The 13961-nt window shown below is 36.4% G+C and overlaps 1 protein-coding gene across 2 annotated transcripts in view; it reads right to left on the bottom strand.

The window, feature by feature from the left end:
- Positions 1-452: 452 nt before the first annotated feature.
- LAMA1 (laminin subunit alpha 1) overlaps positions 453-13961 on the bottom strand; it is a 96037-nt gene continuing 82528 nt past the window's right edge. For both annotated transcript variants that reach the window (XM_087961552.1, XM_087961553.1), the window contains exons 52-63: positions 12967-13081; positions 12616-12786; positions 11077-11228; positions 10376-10561; positions 9219-9381; positions 7794-7906; positions 6503-6692; positions 6079-6237; positions 4049-4196; positions 3068-3201; positions 1378-1600; positions 453-865 (exon numbers count right to left, since the gene is read on the bottom strand). In XM_087961552.1, coding sequence (XP_087817678.1) covers positions 711-865; positions 1378-1600; positions 3068-3201; positions 4049-4196; positions 6079-6237; positions 6503-6692; positions 7794-7906; positions 9219-9381; positions 10376-10561; positions 11077-11228; positions 12616-12786; positions 12967-13081 — 1909 coding nt within the window. In that variant the 3' untranslated portion in view covers positions 453-710. The remainder of the gene's footprint in view (positions 866-1377; positions 1601-3067; positions 3202-4048; positions 4197-6078; positions 6238-6502; positions 6693-7793; positions 7907-9218; positions 9382-10375; positions 10562-11076; positions 11229-12615; positions 12787-12966; positions 13082-13961) is intronic.

The following is a 13961-nucleotide window of genomic DNA, read 5'->3' as shown; positions in this document are numbered from 1 at the left end:
ATATATTAATGTAGTTTGTTATGTATGCAATTTTGTTACATTTTTGTAACTCTGGGCTGATAACAAAATTGGGGAAACTTGCCAACACTTGTATGTAACTATTCCAATTTATACCACTCGTTAATTTTTCCCCCTAAGCTAAATACAGTATCAGCGGTAGCATCAGTAAAGATTTCACCAGTAGTTACCTGTGTTTTGCTAAATGTGTTAGAGAAAATGTGTCTGAGGTTAATCAGCTTCTATTTTAACTGCACCAATTTTAGCAGTAATTAGAGATAAAAGAAAGTTATGAGCAAAATTTGTTGAAAATTAGCTTCCTACTAATTTGTTTTCATCTCTAAATGTATGCTGAATTATTTTTCATACTTAAAATGAATTGTTTGTTGAATAGGACTTTATATTGCATATTTACTATAAATAGACCCATATATGCCAAAGTAATAAAGGTTAAATAATTAACAAAAGGTTTATTGTAAATACTGATTTTAAAAAAACTTTCACCAACCATAAAAGACAGTTTCAGAAAATGTAGTGTTTTCTTTAATTTTTAAAAATGTGTAGATATTCTAGCTAAAAACATATTTTTCTTGAGCTGGAAAAGTAAGAGGGAAATAGCGTAAATCAGTATTATCATTAAAAGCTTTTTTTTTTCATTAAGAGTTGATAGACAAAGCCTCTTAAAATGGAACATTTTTCCTCCCATTTAGTAGTCAGGCTGCAGGGCAGGAATGTGGAAAAACTCCACTCAGGTCAAAGGCTTCGCTGAAGTCCAAGAAATCTGCTTGCTGGGCTTTAATCAGCATAAAGTTTCTCAAACATCCTTGGAAGGAATTCTTAGTGGTCAAGCAATTTTGTTTTATGTCAGCTGGAAAACAAATGAAAGGAGGCATGTTTACTGTGTGGATGACACTGCATGTAAATCTTGGAAGCAATAATTGAAGATAAATTGCCAAGTTAGAGCATGCAATAATTCCTTCAATCAATCTAATTTGTATATGGTAGCTTCATGCAATAAAGGGAACCCTGTTGATCATATAATCAGTGAATAAAAATGCTGGTCTGTAACCATAAGAGTAATTATTATATTATTATTAAATCAGTGAATAAATAATTCTTAAGGGCTAGATGGGTGTCTGAGCCCAGGATTGTGTTCAGACAGATTCTCTGGCGGCCTGAGGTATAAAGCTATAAGAAAAGGAACAAAACCAGAAACATTTGATAAATGGACACTGATGTTTTAATAGTCTTCATGTTTCAGAGAATTAACTTTATACGGCTCACTGTTTTTACATTGATTACTCGGAAAAATATACAAGAAATCAAGATTAAGTCAAGATTTTTTCCTGCTTTGCTTTGAATAGGAGTAAAATTACATACCAGGATACCCTCCAACATAAATGGGGTTATTTGTATCTGCAGAGGTTGAATGAACATGTGGATTATCAGTCTGAACCACATTTCCATCGACTATTAGAGCAATATGATGCTTGTTTTTCATAGCCTGCACTTTATGCCACTGTCCATCACACAGATTAGTCATTCCTTTTGGTTCATAGGAAGCCTTTATTCTGCCAGCTCCATTATTGACATTGAATAAAATCTACAAAAACAAAATAAATCACAACCAAACAGCCAAATGGAGAGCTAGAAGATGGTTCTTTTAATCCAATACATTTTCATAACTACTGGGAGATTGGGTAATTATTAAATCAATATTCATTTAATATGACTTTCTTAGCTTTGCATTTTGCCAAGAAACAACTAATTCAATGTGTCCTATTTCTATTTTGAAAGATTTGTTTTACATTACAATCATTTCTCCTCCACCACCACCACCCTTGATAACTTATGATAGATACATTTCTAAGTACAATGGTGAAGCACAGACAAGCTTTAAGAGACATACACTGACTATGTATCTTCCCTGAAAGCTTTAATGTTAGTTTCTGCTGTCCAGTAATTGATTAAAATGGTTAACTATAGTTTGGACCAACTTTCATAAGAGATTCTGAAAAGGGGGAAATGTGGAGACTTCCTTTGATATTATAGGGCAGGGGTCCCCAACCACCGGTCCGCGGACCAGTACCGGTCCACGGAACAAGTCCTACCGGGCCGCTGGCTTGCTGGGCGCCGCCATCTTTTTGATGAAAAAGTGCTTCCGGTGAGCTTTTCCGGGTAGAAAGCTCACCGGAAGCATGTTTCATCAAAAAGATAAGCGCCAATGCTTCCGGTGAGCTTTCCGGGTAGAAAGCTCACCGGAAGCACGTTTTCATCAAAAAGATGGCGGCGCCAGCGCTGGTGAGCTTTTCCAGGTAGAAAGCCATTTCTATCCGGAAAAGCTCACCAGCTGGCACCATCTACCATCACGATGAAAAAATGCCTCGGTGAGGTCACCGGAAGCACTTTTCATCAAAAAGATGGCGGCGCCAAGCTGATGCGGTACCGGGCGCGTAAAAGGTTGGGGATCACTGCTATAGGGAATGGTGATATCTTGGTGTATGTAGAGATGATTATTTTTGGAGTATGGTCCATGCAAAAATAAATATCAACTTTTTTTTTTCAAACAATTCCTAATGTTGGTCTGGGAGCATTTTGTATTTTTTTTCATGATTTCTTTTATTTTAACCACTGAACTTTTCACTGAAGACAAGATTATAAATATATTTGTAAAATCATAGGCATTTGCCTTCAAATTGGTTTTTTATCATTTCATCTGTTTCATAATTTTATTTCAGAGCTTTCACACCATCATCAATGGAACTGTTTCTTTTAGTATAACATTTCTGTTTTCCTATGTATAATATGTATAAATAGAAAATTGCAATTGGCTTAATAATCTAAAGCTAGTTTTCAGAATAAAAAAATTCTATTGCTATAGCATAACCAGATATGTTTTAGAGATCATTAAAACATATTAATTCCAGAATAATTATTATATATTAATAATTGCCACAGCTTTTCTCTCAAAAAATGCATATTTCTTATATATATTCAGATCCATCAGTTTAGGTACCACTTAATATTTATTAGGGCAAATTTATTGCAGTATATCCATTTCAAAACCTACCTTTCCATTTACAATCTCCAGTCCAATGGCATCTATTTTAGCACTACTGATTCCAAGAAGTACTCCATTCACAACATTCGTACGGAATTCAAAAGTAATGTTAATTTCAGATCTGACTTTATAGCCTTCCCTAACTGCAAAAGAGAGAGTGAAATAATGAAGTTAGAGAATTGTTGTCTATAACTGACATTATCAGAAGATCCAAATAATTTTGAGAAAAGGTTTAGAATAAAATAATACATTACATTGCACGCCCAATCCATATTAATTAGACCTCCATATTGCATGGTGTCCATATGTTGCATGGAAACCATAAATCTAACATATCTTGGTTTGTGCTCCAAAGACAATGCTTCCCTTTTCTTGCACTAGAAGCCTGTCTAATAGAAATGCTTAGTACTGTATAACACAAATAGTTCTGCTCGAAAGCGATCCTGACCAAGTGAGCAGACCAGGAATTATCCAATCGAATGATCATTTGACCAAAACAACAATAAAGACATAAAGGATAAATATAAAAATAAGAGCTTCTTGAACCATCTGCAAAAAGTTACACTAGTCCAACTTCAAAACTAAAGCTCTGTTTAAATGACAATTCACTTAGCAGTTTACAGAAAATGATAGGCCTCCATTTTAAAGAATTTCCTACTTATCTTTTATACATGAAAGTTACTGTAAAAAACACAGCTATCTAGGTGGGAATGTGTGCTCACTTTAAGTCTCTCCTTGAACTAGACAAGTGGGTTGGCTTTATTGGAAACAGAAGTTGTCTGCAATACAGAGATTTCCTTGTTCTTCAATGAAGCCATTCTATTTCTGAGTAAAGGAAATTATATGATTCTTACCCACTACCAGCAGCTACAATAACACAGAATTGGAGATAAAAGAACAAGAGGAATACATTTAATGTTATTGGATATTTTCTATATTTCATTTTTTACACCTATATTGGGAGGGGGAATAAAATAATACTTTGCTTACCAAGAGCAGCAAAACCACTTCCATCAAAGTAAGTTCCTTTCTGGATTGTAGCATAACACTTATTCACAGCAAAAGTTGAGACCAGACTATCTAATTGCTTGCTATTAATGGTTACTTCACTAATGCATGCAGGAATGCTGCGAGTAATCTGCAAAGACAATTTGGTAGTGTAGTTACTCCTGTAGAACGGTGTTTCTGAATCTTAGTAACCTCAAGACTTGTGCACTTCAATTCCTAGAATTCCCCAGCCAGCATACTTGTCTTAAAGTGTCTAAGCTTAAGAACCATTGCTATAGAAAATGTGTATAATACAGACATCTGTTATTACCCACAGAGATGTACCATTCAGAGCCTTGCTACTTTATAATTATTAAATCATTGAGAAATTCAGACATCTATTAGAGGAAGTCACTCAAATTTTGTGGTAAATTTGCACATCATTTTATATAGCTTTTTGTTTTCACATAGGTCCCATTGCAGCTTGGTGGCCTGGCTGGGAGAGGGAGGGGAGAGGGAACTGGGCTGTGCAAACGGCAGATCAGCGCATGTGCATGCTGCTCAAGTTGCATGAGCAGCGAGCCAATGCATGTGCATGCAGCTTGACTTGCGCGATTGCCTGCCAGCCCACTGCACAGACTGAGCTGTGTGTGTGCATGCACTCCAGCCAGCCACTCGTGTGGCCCAATTCTAAATAGTGTAGTGGGCCACAGCCCAGAGACTGGGAAATCTTAGATTCGGGGCAGGGAAAGAGAGCTGAACTATAATAAATACAGCAGGTACACCTTTGCATTTTATGAGGGAAATAAGATAGGATACAGAAAATCTATGATCAGCGGTCATCCACCCAGCCATTTTTCTATGCTGCTGACCTTGCCCTGTCGGTCTGAGTCTTGCTTTCATCTATCTGGAACAACTTGTGGGGAAAACAGATGCAGTCTAAACAACAATGTTTTTTTCTGTTGTAAATCTGAATAGTTACTTGGAAGAAGGAGAAGATTTAGGATAGAAAAACAGTGCAGCAAAAGATTAATCTGCTCTTTTCCATTACCGCTGTGGAGATCAAAATCTGACTTACAAGAGTTGTTTTATTTTGAAAAAATGTTGGGGAATCCATCTGTTTTCCAGTTTAAAATAGTTTCTTTCCATAGAGTGCAATTTAATACTGCTATTGTTATGGCTATGACCGTGAGCCTGCTTATTATGGTTACTGGAGAAGCTGAACATGCTGTTTCAGATACAGACATGTTTGATATCTTTTAACAAATTTAGTAAAACAAAAACAAAAACCAGTCCTATTATTTGACATAAAATGCAAACAGAGGAACTGGAATATTTCAGATCAAATGTGGATAAGCAAGTATAAAATAGCAAAATAGCATGTAAGAAAATGAACCTATTATCAGCATTACCCAGAATCAATTCAAATATATTACAGTGGGAATTCATTTCCTAAATCACTCTGTATGTTATCACTTGACAGCTCATGGTAAACAACAGTTCCTATCCTTCCTATGAAACTTCCACACAACTAATAACAACCACTATTTTACACTTCACTAGTCTCCCAATTAATTTTGAACTGGCACAATTGCCCTCAATTCTAGCTATTGAGAGTCATCTGAATAGTTCAGAACTCACTCCCATCCTCCCAACTTGGCTAATGGCAGAGGGAAATGAATCAGCCCCTTCCCTCCAGTGCCTTGCTGTGTTTGCAAAAGATATATACAGAGAAATCCCTTGGATTGAGCAAGACAACATTAAGGAGGGAAAGTACTGGAGCCTAAATATGGCACAAGTCCTATCAATGGAAATAACCAGTTGCCCACCAGAGGAGATGCAAAATTATCTTCACAATGTTTCTTCTAGAGCTGATGTGAGCTGATTTATATACAAAACACACCACCCTACAAAAACTTCACACCCCAGTGGAATTACAGCACTTCCTCAGATCAGCAGAACATTGACATGGAATATAGTCTGATATGATATACCTGGCACACAAAGGATCAATAAGAAAGTAAAGTCCTTACATTTCTAACGTTCTTTGTAAGGTAACCTAAGGGTAGACCCCCCAAGTACAATTTCCCATCCACATCCAAGGTGTTTCCGTCACCTGAAACATTGACCGCTTCAGTAGCCTGCCCATCAACTATGATTATACCTTTCCTCTTAGCATAATCTGTTTCCACCTGTAAGGTAAGATACATTAATTGTGAACAGTTGTTCATAGTTAAGAAACATGTAACTAAGAATAGTATTCCATATATGTATTTGTGACCAGCAGAAATTTATATTCTTGTTTCACAGTTGTTCGGGATTTTAAATATATCAACCAAATATGTCAAATGCAAAAACTACTGTGTACCTAATGCAACGTTTCCCCCCCTTAGGCGTTAAATATAACAAAACATTTATGTATCTGGGCAGTTGAATACAAGAATTTAAGAAATGTACCGTATGCCATTTTCCATCGCTGATCATTGCTCCATGAGAAACTACCGACTGTCCTTTTCCAAGATCAAATGAAAAACGAAGCTTTCCTTCTTGGAGTTGAAGGGCTGCATAATCAACTTGCTTCTGATGAGCTGTGTAGTATATTAGGCCACTAGAAGCAAGGGTCCTGACTCTTAATTGAACAGAAAACCTACAAAATAAGATATGGATCTGATCAAAGTTTGGACATTTCAATACATCATGTGAAGTCCATTGAAAACAGCATCTTTTCTTTTGAAAGACAGAAAATAATGTTAAATTCAATAAATATTCTAGGCTGGACTGTTGTGAGCTACCCAGAGATGTAAAGAGTCAGGTGGCATACAAGTTTAGTAAATTGTTGTCATTCAAGCATGTTGAGGTGGTTCAGCGCAATATTGCAGGCTAATTATGCTAACTGGCAGGAATTTGATCCTCACCAGCTCAAAGTTGACTCAGCCTTTAATCATTCCTCCCTAGGTCAGTAAAATGAGGATCCAGATTGTTGGGGGCAATATGCTGACCCTGTAAACCACTTAGAGAGGGCTGTAAAGCACTCTGAAGTGGTATATAAATCTAAATGCTATTGCTGTTGCTATGTTTGGCAGAGAAGCATTCCAAAGGAAGCAAGATAAACTAATTGATGAAAGCTGTGCTGCTTTGTTGTAGTTCAAACCCCGTCACTTTATTGTGTGGCTTATTACACTGCAAACAAATACGAAAAGGGCAGAGTTTATGGCATAATGGTACAAGACCACTTTCACCATCTTAATGAAAGTAGATCCTGCAAGGATATTTGGTTCAAATATTCTGTGAGCCTTCTTCCTCCAAGTCTAAATAGTATCACCTATGCTATTCTGGAAGGTTGGCAGATGCCCTGGAGTGGCATTACAGATAATACTGGCAACTTTCCACTGGTTTCTAGTTCCCTCTAATGGGAAATTCCCCTAACATTAACTGGAGTAGACATAAATGAAAATACTTCCATTTTCAGAGTGTTACAGGATAGTAAATAGGTGAATAATTACTGTAGAAGAATACAGAAAGATAAAATTCTAGGCAGCTATTACACACAAAGAAATCCATTGGGAAGAAAATAAAATAGTCAGAAACTAAGGAAAAGGAGTTATAGTAAACTGTACAATATTCCAATTTGCATTTAAAATTTTTGTCTATTGTAATGGAAATAACTTTTATTTCTTTAAAAAGCTATGAGAAAGATCATTGAACTTTTTAAGTTTAGAATTCCTGTTAGAATTAAAGATATACCTACTTTTTTCTTACTGTAGACTGATTGAAAAGTAGCATTAAATGGCTGTTTCTGGTAACGCCAAACTGATGGGCATTGGAAACATACTTCAGCTCTCCATTTTCTGAACACTGTTTCTGTAAACAGAATAACTGAGGTAAATGAACTAATTCTCCATTCAATACTCATTCTCTTGTTTTACTGAATATTGATGATACCCCAAACTACATACAAATTTCATGTTCAAATTATCAGAATCCAAGACAACAGAAGCCTGATTTTTATCTCTTCAGGCAACTGTGGTAGCATTATTTTTTTAAAAAAACAAAGGGCCATTTTCATGTCTTTCCTGTGAGGTGGGTTGAATTCCCAGACAGACAGAGGGAGTCACCTAGTCAGCTTTCATACCTAAGGTGGGAGTAGAACACACAGTCCCCTGGTATATAGTCTGGTGCCTTAACCACTACACCAAAATGGTTATCTTGCTTCTTACAATTCCAGTAATAAGCCGTGCTAATTGGAAATCAGGGAACTTGCTCCAAGTTTTTGTAGGAGACTATGGTAGAGAGCAGCACAGTGGTACTTTCTCATTTTGATGATCAAAAGAACTGAATTTGTGAAATATCCTCATGTTTAAAAGAAAAACTAGACCTACATTCAAGACAATCTGCAGCAGAACCAAGTACAGAATAGCTTCTATCATTTTTACCTCTATGATTACAATGACACATAATTGAAATTATTTATATCTAAATTTATATAAAATTATACTTATTGATCCAGTAATAGTTGCAAAAACACACATTCAGAAGTCAGATAAAAACCAAATAAAAATAAAATTGATTTTATTTATGTGTATATTTAATGAAAAGTAAATGAATTAATTCCATATGGTTAATAGGATTACTTTCCCTTGTATTTAATAAATTGCCCTGTGAGAGAGCAGGCGCCCAGAAAATTGCCAGCACCTGTGCTTTTTTCTTTCCTTCTCTTTAAGCTTTCTCACCAGTAGCAGTACAGCAAAGCTGCCTATAAAAGATGTATTGTAAAAGAATTGAGAGAGGGGGAGAGAAAGAGTTATGTGTGTTGTTTGTAGGGAAGTAAACTAGCAGAAAGCAGCGAGAAAGAGAAAGAGATTTTTTTCTCCCTAGCAGTACTCCCAAGGAGCAATACTGAGGAAGAATAAGTAATGGAGAGTAGTGAGTAATAGTACGCAAGTACTATGTATACTTGTGTTTGTTGTCTAGGCACCTGTGTTGTTGTTAACTCTTTTTGTGTCTTGAGCCCACCAAATTGGGCATAGTTAAAAGAACCCTTAACAAAGTGGCTTTATGATTTACCTGTGGCAAAGAGATGAATTATGAAATTGAAATTGGAAAATAAAAAAAGAAAATTTTCTTTCCCAGCTTAATTATGATCATAAGCACAGATATAACCATCATAACATACTTCCTTAGCTTGTGAAAAAGACTTTAGAGAACTTGGCAGCATCTGTATTTCAGATCGGATTTCAAAGTCTTCTGGTTGAATAACAGGCTTAGATTTCTCTGAAGGAAAGCAGCTGTCCATATCAACACCTTCATACCTTACTGCAGTGGTGAAATCCAGAAATCTGTATTTTTTTTAAAGGAAGGGAAGGAAAGAAGAAACAAATTGCAAGAAACATGAATTATTTTCAGCTGAAAACTAAGAACGCAAAAATATTTATCAAGTGCTAGCTACTTTTCTCACATATCTTTGATGTGAAATGCTAAAGAATTAATCATGTTTACTCCAATCCAACACTGTGCAATTCCATGATTTCCATGTTATATATCTACAGATCTTACTTGCTATCATGTTCCATATAAGTGACATCTTCTATTGTAGTCAATAGTTACAGAATAGTCTCAATGTCTGTAGACCAAAAATTGTCCAGCTAAGCATGATATTCTTTCCTATCCCACTGAACAACTTAGATATATTTGGTGTGAAAATCAGTTCTATATGTGGACAAAGGAGAACAATTTAAAACCAAATCTATCCATTAATAAAGCAAAAGACATGGCAATCAGACCTTCTGCCTAAAAGAGAGGGCCAGCCAGCCAATTGCATTTTAGGCAGGAAAAAGAGAAACAAGAATTCCAACACTGTTTCACTATAAATAGACTGGCACTTGATACTCAGGAATATTTGAAATTCTTTAATAATGGGTTCTTGGCTTTTCTACATAAAACTCTGCATCAGAGTTTCTGGATTATTCTGTGCCTGTTAAGTGGTTTTAGTTTAATCTTCTGTGACATTTAGCAGACAAGATATTCTGGTTTAAAATAAAAGCAGAACTATCATATCATGGTAAAAATAGTAAATGATGCCCTTCAATAAATAAAGGAATCCTTCTCTACCATGGAGATAGCATAGTAAAACTGAAACAAAGATTATTTTTTAAAAAAATAATGTAACTTTTCATCCATTAGTTAATTAAATAACTTATATGAAATATATATTCTTTAGAACTAAAAAAGCTTCTTGGATGAGAAGCGAAGGGTTTTCAAAGAAAAAAACCCAAGAAAATTCAATCACCTTTTGGAAAAAGCACCTTTGGAACAACCAGGATGATAACTTACTCGGTATTAAATATCACATTAGCTATACAACCATAGAAAGAATCCATCATCATTAATCCTGAAATGCTTTCTTCAGCAGGAATTCCACCAACGAAGAGCTTTGATATATTAATTGGTCTGCTTTCTGCCATGAATCCAAGTCTAATTTCTTCAGGTTTACTTTCATCCACTTGCACACTTATTATTCTGGGCAGCAAAAGAAGTGGGGAGAAAACAGAGAGAAATAATATTCAGTAACATTTTTTTTTTCAAGAGAATAATTTCAAGGAAGAGAAATCGAGTAAATTTTATAATCCACCCAGAATAACTAGAGCATAAATTTGGTTCTCCAACATATTTGGAGACTTGCTACTATGAAACATCAGACTTTCTAATGACTTTCTGATTAATTTATCTTGTAGGCTTTTTTTAATATATAAGACCTGAAGGCTTCTTAGCGTAGACATCTTAAAGTTGTCTTATGTTCTACAAATATTTGGTAACATTGCTTTTGGAAGTCAAAGCATCTACAAATTATAATGGGAATAATCACACACATTTTAATCAGTAGCTGGATACAAAAATATAACACAGGAAACTGAACTGCCTTGAACAGCAGGAAACTGTAAATGTGATTATTTTTCTGAAATAATGCAAGTTAGTTCTTTAGACAACATAGTAGGTAGCATAAGTGGTAATTAAATTGGTACTTCAGCTTGTACCTCTTATTCCGAGTAAGGATAACAGAATGTTCTTTTCCATCACTGTAAGTTCCATTATTAGACTTGACCATGACCCTTTTTGCACTTGCTCGGTCACCAGCAAGGACCTGCACAGCCAAGTGACCATTCACTAGCATGATGGAGAAAAAGGGCTATAAGGAATAGAGAAAAAAAAATAGTTCCATTATTTCTAGGCATGTTGTTAAAATGCGGAAAGTGGGGAGAGGGGAAGGACATCTCTCTTTTTTCCTCTGTCTGTCTTGGAATTTTATTTTATTATTTTATTTTTGGGAGAATGGGTTTGACACAAAACTATGTGGGTAGGCCTCAACTTATGACAGCAATTGGAACTAGAATTTGCTAAGCCATGGTGGTGCAATGGCTAGAATGTAGTACTGCAGCTGATTGACGGCTGCCAACTGTTTGGCAGTTCGAGTGTCAACCAGCTCAAGGTTGACTCAGCCTTCCATCCTTCCGAGGTCAGTAAAATGAGGACCCAGATTGTTGGGGGCAATAGGCTGACTCTGCAAACTGCTTAGGGGGACGCTGTCAAACACTGTGAAGTGATATATAAGTCTAAGTGCATTGCTAAGCCATATGGTGATAAATGCAGACACATTGCTTAGCAATTCCAATCCTTGTAGTCCCAAGTTGTTGTCGTTATCCAAATCCCAGTCATTCAGCAATGAAACTTCCTGCCGGTTTCCCACAACCAAAGTAGAGGACACAATACAACAAGGGTCAGGGAGGTTTTACAAAGGTTGTAGGTCGGGGAGGATGCACAAGAATGCAGCACAGGTCAAAGAGGGTGTACAAGGTCAGGGAGGATATGCAGACAGAACAGGGAGGGTGTACAAAGATATGGTGGGGAATGGAAATTATGTGCAGGGGTGTACAAATGAGTGGTGCAGTATGATACAAAGGGACTCAGGGAGAAAGCATGGGTGGGGGAGACTTACACCAGCAATTTGTGACCTTCCCTGCTAGCTTCCCCACTGACTTTCTGGAAGTCGGCAGGGAAGGTTGCAAATGGCAATCACATGATTGCCGGGTGCTGCAACCAGTCGGTAAAGACCATTCCAACTTCAAAAGGTCACTGAACAAATGGCTGTAGGAGGACTACCTACTTGCCGTAGTGGTGTGCACTCTTCTACTCAATCCAGTTTTTAACAGAAAAGGGAAAGCTCCCTTCATTGTCTCAAAATGTCCTCAAAGTTTACATGTTTATTGTGCTGACCAACCCAATTTTATTTGCAGAATTCAAACGAAAACACTCCCATATGTGAGCATCCTTATTTCTATAATGCCACCCTAACCTTTAATCTAACAGCTGATGATAAACATCTGTGTTTCCTCTGAACTGAACTCAAGGTCTAGTGACTTCACAGGCTTCTATTTTCTTGGCAATAATGCAGAACTGGCTTGCCAAGATGGTCTGTGATTTTTTTTCCAGTCTAAACAGCAGCCCTTTTAGAGATTACTCAAGATCCATTCCAGAAATAATTAAAAGCGTAAAATTAAAGATGACTGGGTACTCACAAGATGGACTTGCCTGCGTCTTCGTTTTGCTTCACCTTTGCTAAGCCCCACAAGAATGATTCCACTGGAGTTCTTTGTAGCAAAAGTAGCCATAAGTTCAGATTCCACCAAAAGGTGTTTGGGTGGCAACTCAATGTAACCATTATGTAAGATATTAGCGCTGCGTATAGGCTAAATTGCAAAAGGAAAGGAACAATCAGTCAATACATCACTTTAAATTTTAAAAAACCACAGCTTTTGATTATTTAACAGTCAACATGCTAGTCATTATAAAGTCATCATGTATTATTAATTCATTTCTCAGTAGCAAACAGCTTAAATCTAACGAACAGAACTGTTAGTATGTCTTACCTCTAGGATGCAGCCTTTTCTCACACCGTATGAATTTTTAAGCAAGTCAAAAGTAGATCGGGATATTTCCAAGTTCTTCATGCATCCCACAAATGTTCTGCTATGAACCCCTTTCCTAATAAAGGGAAATACTGAGCTGCTAAAATTGAACAAAATACTGAATTCTTCATAAAAGTCAGGATGGAGTCACTGCGTAATTAACTTCTGACAAATCAACACGTTTTCAACAATACCCAGAGACTACATCAATTACAAAATATAACAATATTTCAAAAACAAAAACCCCCACAAAGCACAATAAGAAGCTTTTCTTTCCATTTGATGTTGGCAACCCTTGTGTTCTAAACTCCTATGATGAATTTGATGACTAAAACTGTTATTAGTTATTTGTACTTTTTGTTGTTGTTGTTGGAGTCTAAGGTATAAGGGAAGGGAAGCAAATGAACCACAAAGTGTGGCCCTTCCCCTCCAATTTTCTCATTTTATGGAGAAGGTCTGAAGTGAGAATGGCTGAATAAAGTTAGTATCTGAACCAGTGAGGAACCTTGATCTATGTAATCAGGGTTGGCAGGTGCTCAGGCAATTCTCTTCCAATACGAAGAGACAGAAATGAAAGTTATCAGATGGTAGGCTTATCTCGTTTCCCCTCCATGAATTCTTTTTCCTCATGCCTTAAGAAATCTCTGATCAAAAGACAAACAGTGAGTGTATCCCTCCATGAAAGTGAGGGGTTGTAAGCATTTTTTTTTAAAAAAAACCCTCACAATATGATGGATACTGTTTGTTCACTTAAAATCTGTGTTTCAAAGTATATATTTCCAAGAAAATCTGAACGAAGGTACCCTCCACGACTCCAAAAGGAAATTGTTCTATATAGACCACTATTGGGAATAAACACAGATAATAGTTGACATCAAGCATATTTATAGTAGGCAAGAAGTGCCTCACTAAAAATCTAAGACTGATTGTCTGAAATAAGTCAGTTATACACATAA

Source organism: Notechis scutatus, chromosome 3 (genome assembly GCF_049901735.1).
Source record: "Notechis scutatus isolate UNSWTSFEM ecotype Mainland chromosome 3, rNotScu1.2, whole genome shotgun sequence".
NCBI classification, from domain to species: Eukaryota; Metazoa; Chordata; class Lepidosauria; order Squamata; family Elapidae; genus Notechis; species Notechis scutatus.
This window is presented reverse-complemented; position numbering and strand designations above follow the sequence as displayed.